This window comes from Microcaecilia unicolor, chromosome 3 (assembly GCF_901765095.1).
Source record: "Microcaecilia unicolor chromosome 3, aMicUni1.1, whole genome shotgun sequence".
In the NCBI taxonomy this organism is placed as follows: Eukaryota; Metazoa; Chordata; class Amphibia; order Gymnophiona; family Siphonopidae; genus Microcaecilia; species Microcaecilia unicolor.
The window spans coordinates 134,500,010-134,512,044 of NC_044033.1; the positions used below are offsets into that span (position 1 = coordinate 134,500,010).

General features: G+C 42.7%; 1 protein-coding gene across 1 annotated transcript in view; it reads right to left on the reverse strand.

Moving 5' to 3' along the window:
- Positions 1-5,874: 5,874 nt before the first annotated feature.
- Positions 5,875-12,035, reverse strand: part of PPP1CB (protein phosphatase 1 catalytic subunit beta) — a 112,083-nt gene continuing 105,922 nt past the window's right edge. Inside the window, exon 8 of the mRNA XM_030196381.1 lies at positions 5,875-7,838. Within this exon, the coding sequence (XP_030052241.1) occupies positions 7,734-7,838 (105 nt within the window). The 3' untranslated portion in view covers positions 5,875-7,733. The remainder of the gene's footprint in view (positions 7,839-12,035) is intronic.

Sequence of the window (12,035 nt, forward strand, 5' to 3'; positions counted from 1 at the left end):
GACAGAGCCCTGGAACCCAAATGAGGACAGTGTGGCAAGAAGTAAATTGTGATTGACAGTGTCAAAAGCGGCGGATAGGTCGAGGATGAGGAGGATGGAGTAGTGACCTTTGGATTTGGCAAGGAACAGGTCATTACAGACTTTAGATAGTGCCATTTCTGTCGAGTGTAGGGGGCGAAAGCCGGATTGAAGCGGATCGAGCATGGCATGAGAGGAGAGAAAATCAAGGCAACGGCTGTGAACAGCGCGTTCAAGTATCTTGGAGAGGAAGGGTAGGAGGGAAATGGGGCGGTAGTTGGAGGGACAGGTAGGGTCAAGTGATGATTTGAGGAGTGGTGTGACTACAGCATGCTTGAATGTGTCAGGGACAGTTGCAGTGGAGAGAGAAAGATTGAGGATATGACAGATGGGGGGGGGGGGGGTGACGGTAGGAGAGATGGTGTTAAGTAAGTTGGTGGGGATGGGGTCAGAGGCACAGATGGTGCATTTCGAGGAGGAAAGAAGATGGGCGGTTTCCTCTTCGGTGATATCAGGAAAAGAGGAGGAGGAGGCCTGGGTTGGTTGGTTGAGGGAGTGGGTTATAGGGTGAGGAGGAGGAGATGGTTTGGTGGTGAATTTGAGGTTGTTCTTCTGCACCTTGTCGCGGAAGTAGTCAGCCAGTGATTGAGGAGAGTGGGGGGTGGGAGTGGAGGGCACTTTGAGGAGGGAAGGGTGGCGAAGAGACGACGAGGATTAGAGCTGAGGGAATTAGTCAATTGGGTGTAATAGTCCTGTTTGGCGAGGAATAGGGAGGACTGGAAGGAGGATAGCATGAATTTGTAATGGATGAAATCAGTATGGGTGCGAGATTTCCTCCAGAGGCGTTCAGCCAATCGGGCACAGGAGCGAAGGTATCGGGTGCAAGGGGTCAGCCAGGGCTGGGGATTAGTACGCCTTGTGGGACGGGAGATGGATGGTGCAAGGGTGTCCAGAGCAGAGGAGAGAGTGGCATTGTAAGTGGAGCCAGCCTTGTCGACAGACTCGGAGGACATGATGGAAGGGAGGAGATACTAGGGGATAAGGTGGGAGGGTCGACAGCCTGGAGATTCCTGGAAGTAGTGGTTAGTGTTGGGCGGGACTGCGGGGGAGGGTGATGAAGTGTGAAGGTGAACAGGTGATGGTCAGAGAGAGGAAGAGCTGAAAGAACTGACCTTTCTTTCCCTAGTTAACACAGATAAGGAAATGCCCAAGTGATGTAACCAGCTGTTTTCAAATGTTGTTGTTGACTGGGCTCTGATTGGTCCAGGAGCTTTTTTTTTTCATTTTAATTGTACTGGCTATTGCTTCAGTTTGAGAGAGAGAGAGAGAGATCTTTGCTGATGCCCTGTAAAAAAAAAAAAAAAAAAAAAAAAAGTTATATTTGATAACTGGTGAACAGCTATGTGTGTACTGATCTCCCCAGGTACTTTCTAGGAAGTAAACAAATGTTTAGTTCCTGGTGTTTGTGTATTGGGTCTGTGATTGCTTTCTGGGAACTGTGGGACCACTGGGAGTGTGGTCATAGTAACCTAGAAATCACTGGGGATAATTTGAGAGCGGGAGACTTGCCCAGAGGTGGTTGGGACCCAGTCGGTGGGAGAAAGGTGCTAGTGTAGAGCACAAGCAGCAGGTGCAGGCGGACCTGAGCTGTGCTGGGGATAGACCCTCTAAGTGGCTGCGGGGTAATTCAAGACAACAGTAAAGGGGAAGCAAGAGGCAAACCCCTGAAGGCTGTAATGCCGGTACTTAATAGAGTAGTGCCAGAGAGAAGCAAAAAGGAGCCAGATATGTGACAAAGGCTAAAAGAGGCAGGCTGGGAGAAAAGTCTGGCCAATACTGGAGAAAGTGATTAATTTGGTACCTCAGAATTCTGGAAGGATTTAAGGCAGGAATATAATGCTGCCACTGAGAGGCTGGTGAAGAGCAGCACAGTGGAGTTCTCAAGGAGTGGCTGTCCGCTGAGTTTTGTGGTTCAGTTTTACCCTGTGCATAGGAGCCAGGATACAAGTGCACTGTATCCAGTCCATGTCTAGAGATTGGGAAAGTAATTCCTGGCCAGAAGAAAGTGGAGTCTCCACAGGGAAAGTGAGAAGCCTGAAGACAGTAGAAGGAATGGGGTACAGAGATGAGGAAATGGAAACCCATCCCTCAACTCTACAAAGCCGCTATCCAGTACACTCTCTGCCTCAAGGGGATTATAACTTGAGTGAAAGTTGACCCACCAAATCCTTTCCCTTAGGGATATGGACCGTGCCTTGAGTAAGGGTGACCCAGTGTATAGGAAGGTCACTCAGGATGAAGCTTAAAACCAGGAGTGGAGTGCCACAGATATGGAAGAATACCAGCCTATTACAAAGAAGGAAGACTCAAGGAATGCTAAATGGTCCAATAGCAACACGGATAAGGCAGACGCCTGTGCTTGGAGAAATACAGTCTTCTGGTGCTAACAACCAGTGTAAAGAGGATGAACCTTGTTGGCCGCTGAATGAGATGGTGGTGCAGCCTACGGATGGAGATCCAGCCCAGCAGTCTCCTACCGGACTGTGTCCCTGTGATAGGGATTTGTGACCACTGGCGTGACGGCAATGGTTGCAGTGTTTACTTTTCCTTTTACATGTGTGGGTGCAGAACGCATGGTGAGACTGGGCTGGTGGCGTGATTGTGGCCCTGAGGTGGTCCCAGGGATTTCTAGTGGGTGCCCTAGTACATGTGAGCTCAACCCCTAGGTAAGGTGACCCTGGTGGTAGCAGGCGCTCAAGCCCAGTATGGCTAAGGTGAGAGGGAGGGTATGTGAGCGAGGGCCATAGGGCTAGACATCCCCAGAAACTGTCTCACTCTGAGGTTGCAGTTCAACTGCTGCATGGCAGGGGGTACTAAGCCTGCCATGCCAGAGATTGAACTGCAGAGGCAATTGAGCAGAATGTTGGTCTGGCTGGTGAGGAGGGCGGGGCTTGACAGGGATCAAAAGGTAAAAGCCCTCCTGCAGCTGAGAACAGACAGGCCCCAACACAGAGTAGCAGAGACAAGCCCCGATACAGAGAGAGGACCTTGATATAAAGGCCCAGGGAAGGTAGTGTGGTCCAGCAAATGTGTTGTTTGAATGCTTCTAGTTGCTGTGACCTGGCAAGTTATTGAGGATTTTGAGCTGTGTGTTGAAGTCTGGCTAGGACCAGACCTGGAATACTGAGAGAGAATAAGAGACTTTAATTTGCCTGTGAAGCAACATATCCAAATGTAAATAAATAAAACACTTATTTGCTGATTGATATCCCTCGTCTGGTGGACATATTCCCAGAGACCCCTATATCGCTTGTCCGGGGTCTCACACGCGCCTTAGTAAAAGGATCTAAATTTGCTTTTGACACAAAGTTATTCAAAGTTGTTAAATTGAAAGAGGATTGTGAGTGGAGGAGTGGCCTAATAGTTAGGGTGGTGGACTCCAGTCCTGGGGAACTGAGTTCGATTCCCACTTCAGGCACAGGCAGCTCCCTTGTGACTCTGGGCAAGTCACTTAACCCTCCATTGCCCCAGGTACAAATAAGTACCTGTATATGTAAGCCACATTGAGCCTGCCATGAGTGGGAAAGCGCGGGGTACAAATGTAACAAAAAAAAAAAAAATTGCAAGAGGACCTTATGAGACTGGGGATCCAAATGGCAAATGATGTTTAATGTGAGCAAGTGGATTTTGTTTGTTCACTTTCACCGTGGATTGTGGACTGCACCACATAGCTCATTGCACCTCATTTTGAGAGCCTCAGATGCTTAATCTATGCATGTCAATTTGTTGACCCCTGAGGAAGGCTTTATAGCCGAAACATGGACCGTGTAGGGTCCCAATAAGCTGTGATTTTGGTGCTCTTACCGCCGTGGTTTCAGTACTGTTTTTTTGGACTTGGTTTTCTTCCAACCTTGCGTACTTTGCTTCTTTTGGCTTGTTTGTGGAAGACGTGGACCTCCTTTTCTTTGTGCAACAAGAATTGCAACCAGTTTCAGCTTTATCTGCACTGGTCTCAACATCCAGAGGTGCCCGGTTCAAATCCCACTGCTGCTCCTTGTGATCTTGGGTAAGTTAATTAACCCTTCATTGCCTCAGGTACAAACTTAGATTATGCGCCCTCCAAAGACAGGGAACTATCCAGTGTACCTAAATGTAACTCACCTTGAGCTACTACTGAAAAAGATGCAAGCAAAATCCAAATAAATAAAAGGGCTGTGATAATGAATTTTGGAATGGAAATAAAGACACAAGCCATATCTGCTTTTTATGCCTTAGCTTAGCTTACCCTAAAGAACACACAGAGAAAAATCAAACTAAAATCAACACGATAGACCAGGCCAGAAGCCCTAGGCAAACATTAGCCCCCCCCCCCCTTCATAATATAAATACATTTTAGGATCCCACAAATTGGGTCCCATGGGTTCTGACTGCAGAGAAAAATTAATAAAATGCAGGAAGCAGCAGATAAAGAAACTGTGCTGACTGGAGAATGCACAGGGGATAGAGAGACCAACTAGACTTCTGCAGATAGTAGTGGCTTTGGTCCCTACATCTATCAGCAACTGAATTACCAAGGCACAATATGACTTAGGAAAGACTGTACTAGCATATTTGAGAGGCCTTACTAAATATTTACTATCGTAATTTAAAAAGTTACTAAAAATGCATTTATTTATATGGGCCTTTATGGGTATTTAAGGCATCTTAGTAGTTACTTCTAAATCTATTTTATAGATACTAGTGTAACCATCTCTCGGCACCGCCCTCGCGCCTCTGATAGGTCCGCTGCCCTCGACGTCATCACGTTTTGACGTCGAGGGCGGCGGACCTATCAGACGCACGAGGGCGGAGCCGAGATGGTTACAGAGCGACGAACCTAACGGTCCCTTATGAACCCTTCACTTCATTGAAGCCACAGTCAGCTTCACAACGTTGCAGGTGGGTGTGGCTGGAGGGGAGGGAAAGAGAGGGGGCAACTACCCTGGAACTGGGTGGGTGGGAGGGCGGACCCTGGAACTTGGAGGGGGGCCAGGCGGACCCAGAAACTGGGATGGAGGGAGGGGGTGACCCTGAAACTGGGAGGGAGGGGGAGGGGGGGAATGACCCTGGAACTGGGTGGGAGGGCGGGCCCTGGAACTTGGAGGGGGGGGGGGGGGGTGGGCGGACCCTGAAACTGGGAGGGAGGGAGGGAGGGGGCCCCTGGCACAAACTCTCATTCTCACACACACACTCTCTCACTCTGTCACACACACATTCACTCTGTTACACACACTCACACACTCAATCTCTCTGTATCACACACTCACTCTCACACACATTCTGTAAAACACACACACTCTGAGGAAAACCTTGCTAGCGCCCGTTTCATTCGTGTCAGAAACGGGCCTTTTTTCCTAGTAAATAAATAAATTTAGGCCCTAAACACATCTTAGTATGCGCTTATGTATTAATACTTAGACTAGTGGTAACCAAACTTGTCCAGCAGACCCTGAGACAGCTAGATGTTTTCCATATCCATGATGAAATTGAGTTAATAACTTCACACATTCACTGTGGGTATCTTGAAAACTAATTGGCCTAGGCTCTCGCAGGATAGGCTTGCAAACCACTGCAGGGGATCAGTGTTTAGACTCTGACTTATTTGATATTGAGAGTTCTAGCTTTATCACTGTATAAACTCTTGCTAAACAAATGAAAGAATTGTTTAAGAAAACCAAAGTGTTATAGATGGAGAGATATACATTTTAAAGGAAGGCTTGAGAAGCACTCTTTGGCACAGTCTTTTCCTCTATTTACCAAAGAGAAAGGAGCCCACCACAGTGTAATACCCAATAAAAATAAATTCCAAAATAGTGATCTTATTTCAAATCAATTCGACAACCTTTATTAATGAAAAAAATACATTTAAAATATGCCTTTAAAGAAAAATGGAGTTTAAAAAATCTGCTTCTAGACACTGGTATCAGAAACCCATCTCCTGCATTATACAACTTGCCATTTCAAAAAGTTTAAATTAGCATCCTCAATTTAACAGTAATTTCAAAGACAGTTTTACATCTATTAGTTTACATTTAGAATGTATTGTAAATCTTTTGTACTTGCATCCCTTGCCCAGAATCTTACAAATGTGAAAGTTAAATTAAAAAAAATAAGTCACAATTGTGGACCTTGCAATTCATACCTTCCTACAGACTTGCACCCTTACACTTTCACAGTTGCCAATATTAAGTCTTTCCAAAAGAGAACAGAAAAGAATAAACTGCTTTATAAACTCCTGATAATGTACAGGTATTATTGCTACTATAACATACCACAAAGCAGAGGTCTACATACACTATGTTAACTAAAATGCCAAAGGATTTAAGATTTGTGCCAAACCTCACAATTACCATTTAGCGTAACATATTTTTCAACAATTTGCATCTGCCCACAGATAGATACCCTACTCTTCACTGATTAAATATATTTATGTCATGTCACGTAAATACACTCCTCTGTTGTGTTAGCATCCAAAGGGGGGGGGGGGGGGGGGTCGTCAGTTTTTGCGCAACTACAAAGGATAATTGAATATGCTGGAAGAAGACTGAAGTTATCTGAAAGCTCTTCTATACCTAAATATGGGCAGCAACTTGTCTATTGCTTAATTAAAAATGTTGCCTCATATGTCCTTTAAGGAAAAACAAATGCTGAATAGTTCTAGCCCCTTAGGGATATTTAAGAATAATTCAGGATTATCCAAGAGACCGTGCTACATACTTAAAAAAAAAACCCCTTACTTTTCCAATATTAGATTTCATTCTTTACAACTGTGTGCAAGACATTCTTGGCATAGACTCAAACAGAAAAATCGTGCAGCTAAAATGATTTCTAAATGTCTAACTCGTGTTGTGCTAATTATATTATATCCTAGAGCTGGGTGACCAAATAATAGCCAACAGCATGAGAGCTCCACTGTAAAATTCAGTGAAGTGCTATCTCACACACAGTCTAGAAAGTTATATTTTGTAGGGTGCAAAGTTTTTGTTTTTTTTATGATTGGCTTAAAAGAATCAAATTTTTCTTGCAAGCTTTTATACCTTTTGTCAGGCTGCCTAACTGGCCTACTTTCTGAAGTAGCTCTTCATACTTCTATATATTTCCTTACTACTGCTTCATATCTGAGGAATATATTTTAGTATAATGGAAAAACAGTTAATGACCCATGAAATATCATTTTACATACTTATATGTCCTTCCCATTTCTCCTTCAAGAAACGTCACCAGGAAAATAGTAATTTGCCAATAAACTAGCCAACAAGAATTTTAAATAAATATAATCAAGCAACATTAAAAAAAAAAAAATACTCACTGCACACATGGAACGTGATGCTCTCATTTAACAATTACACCAAGATTTAACTGTAATGTAGTTCAACTTTTAAACTACGAGAAAACTGAATATGCAGTGCCAATAGATGTACTTTTGTATATGGATTTTTACTCTTATGTGGGATATTAGAATTCATAGAGTACATTTGTTACAATACTGAGTTTCACATCTTTTAACTAGAAAAAAAGATCCTTTACCCGTCTCTTTAAAGTTAAATGTATGTGACATCATCATAAAGGGTATCAAATTACTAGATTTGTTTTCTTTTTACAGTGTACACGCATTAGATATCATGGAGTTTTCTCCTGTCCGTTGATCAGGTGGTACTCTTGTATAGTTCCTTTCTTCACCTTTTTTTCGGTGGATTAGCTGTGCGAGGTGGTGTTACAGGACGTCCAGAATTCAGTCCACCATACTGGTATTTTGCTTTCTTTTCTGATGGCTTTAATATCTTTAAAAAAACAAAACAAAACATATCTTGTCAGATGTGAAGACTATTAAAAAAAAAGTAAATCTTGCTTCTTCCCATACATGTCAAGTTATCTTATAACCATGTATTAATTTTACCTTTGAAAGCGATTTTCTTGTTAACTATCACAGCATGCCTTAATCACACATACTGGGGACCTAGAGAGACCTTAGACCCATCATGCCCTTCATTTGTCACCCTTATTAGTTAATGTGCTTTGCTTAGTTTTTTCCCCACTCTGTTTCAAGCACATCATGACTCAAGATACCTATATTAAAACAATAACCTGCCACACAGCATTAACAGATAGCCTCTCGAAGGCACAGCAGGGTCTAGAGTTTAGCCTTAGGAAGAAAAAAAAAATCAAACATTAATAACTAGTTTCCATAGTATACAACCCTTTTCTCCATAGTTTTAAACTGAAACTTTCTCTAGAGTTAGAAACTTAACAGTCATGAGCATTAAAAAGGATAGTAGCAAGGCTCAAACTTTACCTTAAAAGAAAGTTATTTTCAGTTCTTTGACTGCTGGAGAGATAGCACTGTTACTGACCTGAATTAGGTGTTAATTAAGATGTGAGGAAGTAGTAAAGTTGCAAAGGTTACTAAGGGCAATCTGATTATTGGGTTAGCTTCAAATGGTCTGTTTGAAGCAGCCCCCTTAGAATCAAAACTATATAGAGAGGAAAGCTCCCACTTAACTTTCTTTCTGAGAAGTTTTGAGAAAAAAAGGACATTTCTCTAGGTAAGTGAACATTATTTTGATCTGTGCTTTGGTAACTTAAAGATTGTAGGTTATTGATAAAGACCGCTAGAATACAAAAAAAAAAAAAAAAAAACCTTAGCAAACTTTTTAACTAGTCTCCATATCCTTTTCCCTATAGTTTTAGAACTTGAACTTTCTGCCACACAGCATTAACAGATAGCCTCAAGAAGGCACAGCAGGGCGTAGTTCAATCTTTATTCTCATCCCTTCCCCAACTGTTCTAAGATGAAAGGAGGCAAAAACGAAATAAATTACACATTATACCATACAATCTTAAGGCTCATCCAATAACCCTAGTACCTTACAAAATTTTAATTTAACAACTCTATAATACTAAGATGCAGACAACAGTCTAGCACTGAGAGAGGTGCTATCCACATGTTTATCTCCCAGTTGATGAAAGGTTATATGTGTGTGCTCGATGCAAAGAACTCCTAGCTCTCAGAGAATGAGTCTGTTATCTTGAGGCTAGACTAGCAGACTGGAGGAGCTGAAGAAGATAAAGAAGGACATAGAGGAAGCCTACAGGGATGTGGTAGGGAAGTCCTACTTCCACTCTAGCAGCCCCTGTGCTGCCTTGGAGGAGGGAGGTCTCCTAAGAGCATCACCCTGGTGAAGCTCAAAGTAATCTTGTATTCGGGACCAGCCCACCAGCGAATGCAATATCCTTTTGCACCAAAGATGTGTCTCCAGGAACTTCTGTCCAGGAGGTAAGGGTTAGGATGGTTGTTGTAGTTGGTGATTCGATTATTAGGCATGTAGATAGCTGGGTGGCTGGTGGACTTGAGGATCGCCTGGTCACTTGCCTGCCTTGTGCAAAGGTGGTGGACCTCATGCGCCACCTAGATAGGATTTTAGAGAGTGCTGGGGAGGAGCTGGCTGTCTTGGTACACTTAGGTACCAGTGACATAGGAAAATGTGGCAAGGAGGTTCTGGAAGCCAAATTTAGGCTCTTAGGTAGAAAGCTAAAATCCAGATCCTCCAGGGTAGCATCTTCAGAAATGTTTCCCGTTCAACACGCAGGACCCAAGAGGCAGGCAGAGCTTCGAAGTTTCAATGCATGGCTGAGACGATGGTGCATGAATGAGGGATTTAGATTTGTTAGGAACTGGGTAACATTCTGGGGTAGGGGGAGCCTGTTCTGAAAGGATGGGTTCTAACTTAACCGGGATGGAACCAGACTGCTGGCATCAACATTTAAAAACGAGATAGAGCAGCTTTTAAATTAGAAATTGGGGGAAGGCAGATAGTCACTCAAAACTGGATGGTTTGGAGCAAGGTATCTTTAAAAGATGTCACCAAAATAGGGAAGATAGGGCATCCCAATAGTGAGGTTGCAATTGAAGGCATAGTAGACCAGGCGTCTTTAAATAAAGAGCAGACAGATTCAAATTACCACTGTCAACTGCACAGCAAGTCGTGAATAGGAACAACAAACATTGTTTGAAATGTTTATATGCAAATGCCAGAAACATAAGAAATAAGATGCATAAGAATATATATTGCACTAAATGAAAAGATAGATATAACAGGCATCTGAGACCTGGTGGAAGGAAGATAACCAGTGGGACACTGTCATACCAGGGTACAAATTATATCGCAGTGATAGGGTGGATCGAACTGGTGTAGGGGTAGCATATGTTAAAGAGGGCCTTGAATCAAATAGACTAAAAATTCTGAAGGACACACACACATCTTAGAATCTTTATGGATAGAAATTCCATGTGTAAAGAGGAAAAGTATAGTGATAGGAGTATGCTACCGTCCACCTGGCCAGGATGAACAGACTGAAGTAGAAACGGTAATCAGAAATCAGGGAAGCTAAAAAACTGAGCAACACAATAATAATAGGTGATTTCAATTACCCTGATTTTGACTGGGTAAATGTAACATCAGTGCATGCTAGGCAGATAAAATTCCTTGATGAAATCAATGACTGCTTTATGGAGTAGCTGGTTCAGGAACCAACAAAGGGGGGAGGGGAATTCTAGACCTCATCTTTAGTGGAGTGCATGATCTGTTGCAGGAGGTAATGGTGCTAGGGCCGCTTGACAACAGTGATCATAATATGATCAGATTTGATATCAGCTCTGGAGTAAGTACACACAGGAAATCCAATACGTTTTAACTTTCAGAAAGGAAACTATAATAAAATGACCAGACCAGACATATTAGATGTATTAAAAAGGAGGAAGGAAGGGTAAACAACAGCTGGCATGGTTAAAAAGTGAGGTGAAGGAAGCTATTAGAGCTAAAAGAAAATCCTTCAGAAAATGGAAGGATCTGAATGAAAATAATAGGAAACAGCATAAGGAATGGAAGTCAAATGCAAAGTGCTGATAAAGGCAAAGAGAGACTTTGAAAAGAAGGTTGCATTGGAAGCAAAAACATTGAATAACTTTTTAAGGTATATTAGAAACAAGAAGCCGGCAAAAGAAATCAGTTGGACCACTAGATTACTCAAGGATAAAAGGGGCAATCAGGGAAGACAAGGCCTTAGCAGAGAGATTAAATGAATTCTTTACTTTGGTCTTCATCGAGGAAGATGTGGGAGAGATGCCGATGCCAGAAACGGTACTCGATGATGAGTCTGAGAAACTGAAACAAATCTCTATAAACATGGAAGATGTACTAGAGCAATTTGACAAACTGAAGAGTAGCAAATCACCTGGACTGGATGGTATACATCCCAGAGTATTGATAGAATTGAAAAATGAACTTGCAGAGGTATTGTTAGAAACATAGTTGATGAAGGCAGATGAAGACCTGTACAATCCATCCAGTCTGCCCAATAAGATAAACTCATTATACATGGTATGTGATACTTCATATGTATACCTGATTTGTCCTTGCCATTTTCAGGGCATGGACCACAGAAGCCTGTCCAGCAGTGTCCTCCAACTTTTGAAGCTGTCCAGCCACGATCAGAGCACAGACTGTAAAAAGTTTGCCCAGTAACTAGCTTTGCTTCCCAATTACCAGTGTTGCTTCCTAATCTCCGCTAAGCTTCTTTGGATCCTTTTCTTTTAAACAGGATTCATGTTTATCCCACAAATTTTTGAATTCCATTACTGTTTTCATCTCCACCACCTCCTGCGGGAGGGCATACCGCCCTCTCTGTGAAAAAAATACTTCTCGACATTATTCCTGAGTCTGCCCCATTTCAACCTCAATTCATCATGCCCTCTGATTCTAGCGCCTTCCCGTCTCTGGAAAAGGTTTGTTTGCAGATCAATACCTTTCAAATATTTGAACGTCTGTATCATATCACTCCCGTTTCTCCTTTCTTCCAGTGTATACATATGTGCAGGTCAGCAAGTCTCTCCTCGTATGTTTTACAATGCCAATCCCATACCATTTCCATCACTTTTCTTTGAATTGCTTCAAGTTTTTTTTTTACATTAAAGTCTTTTT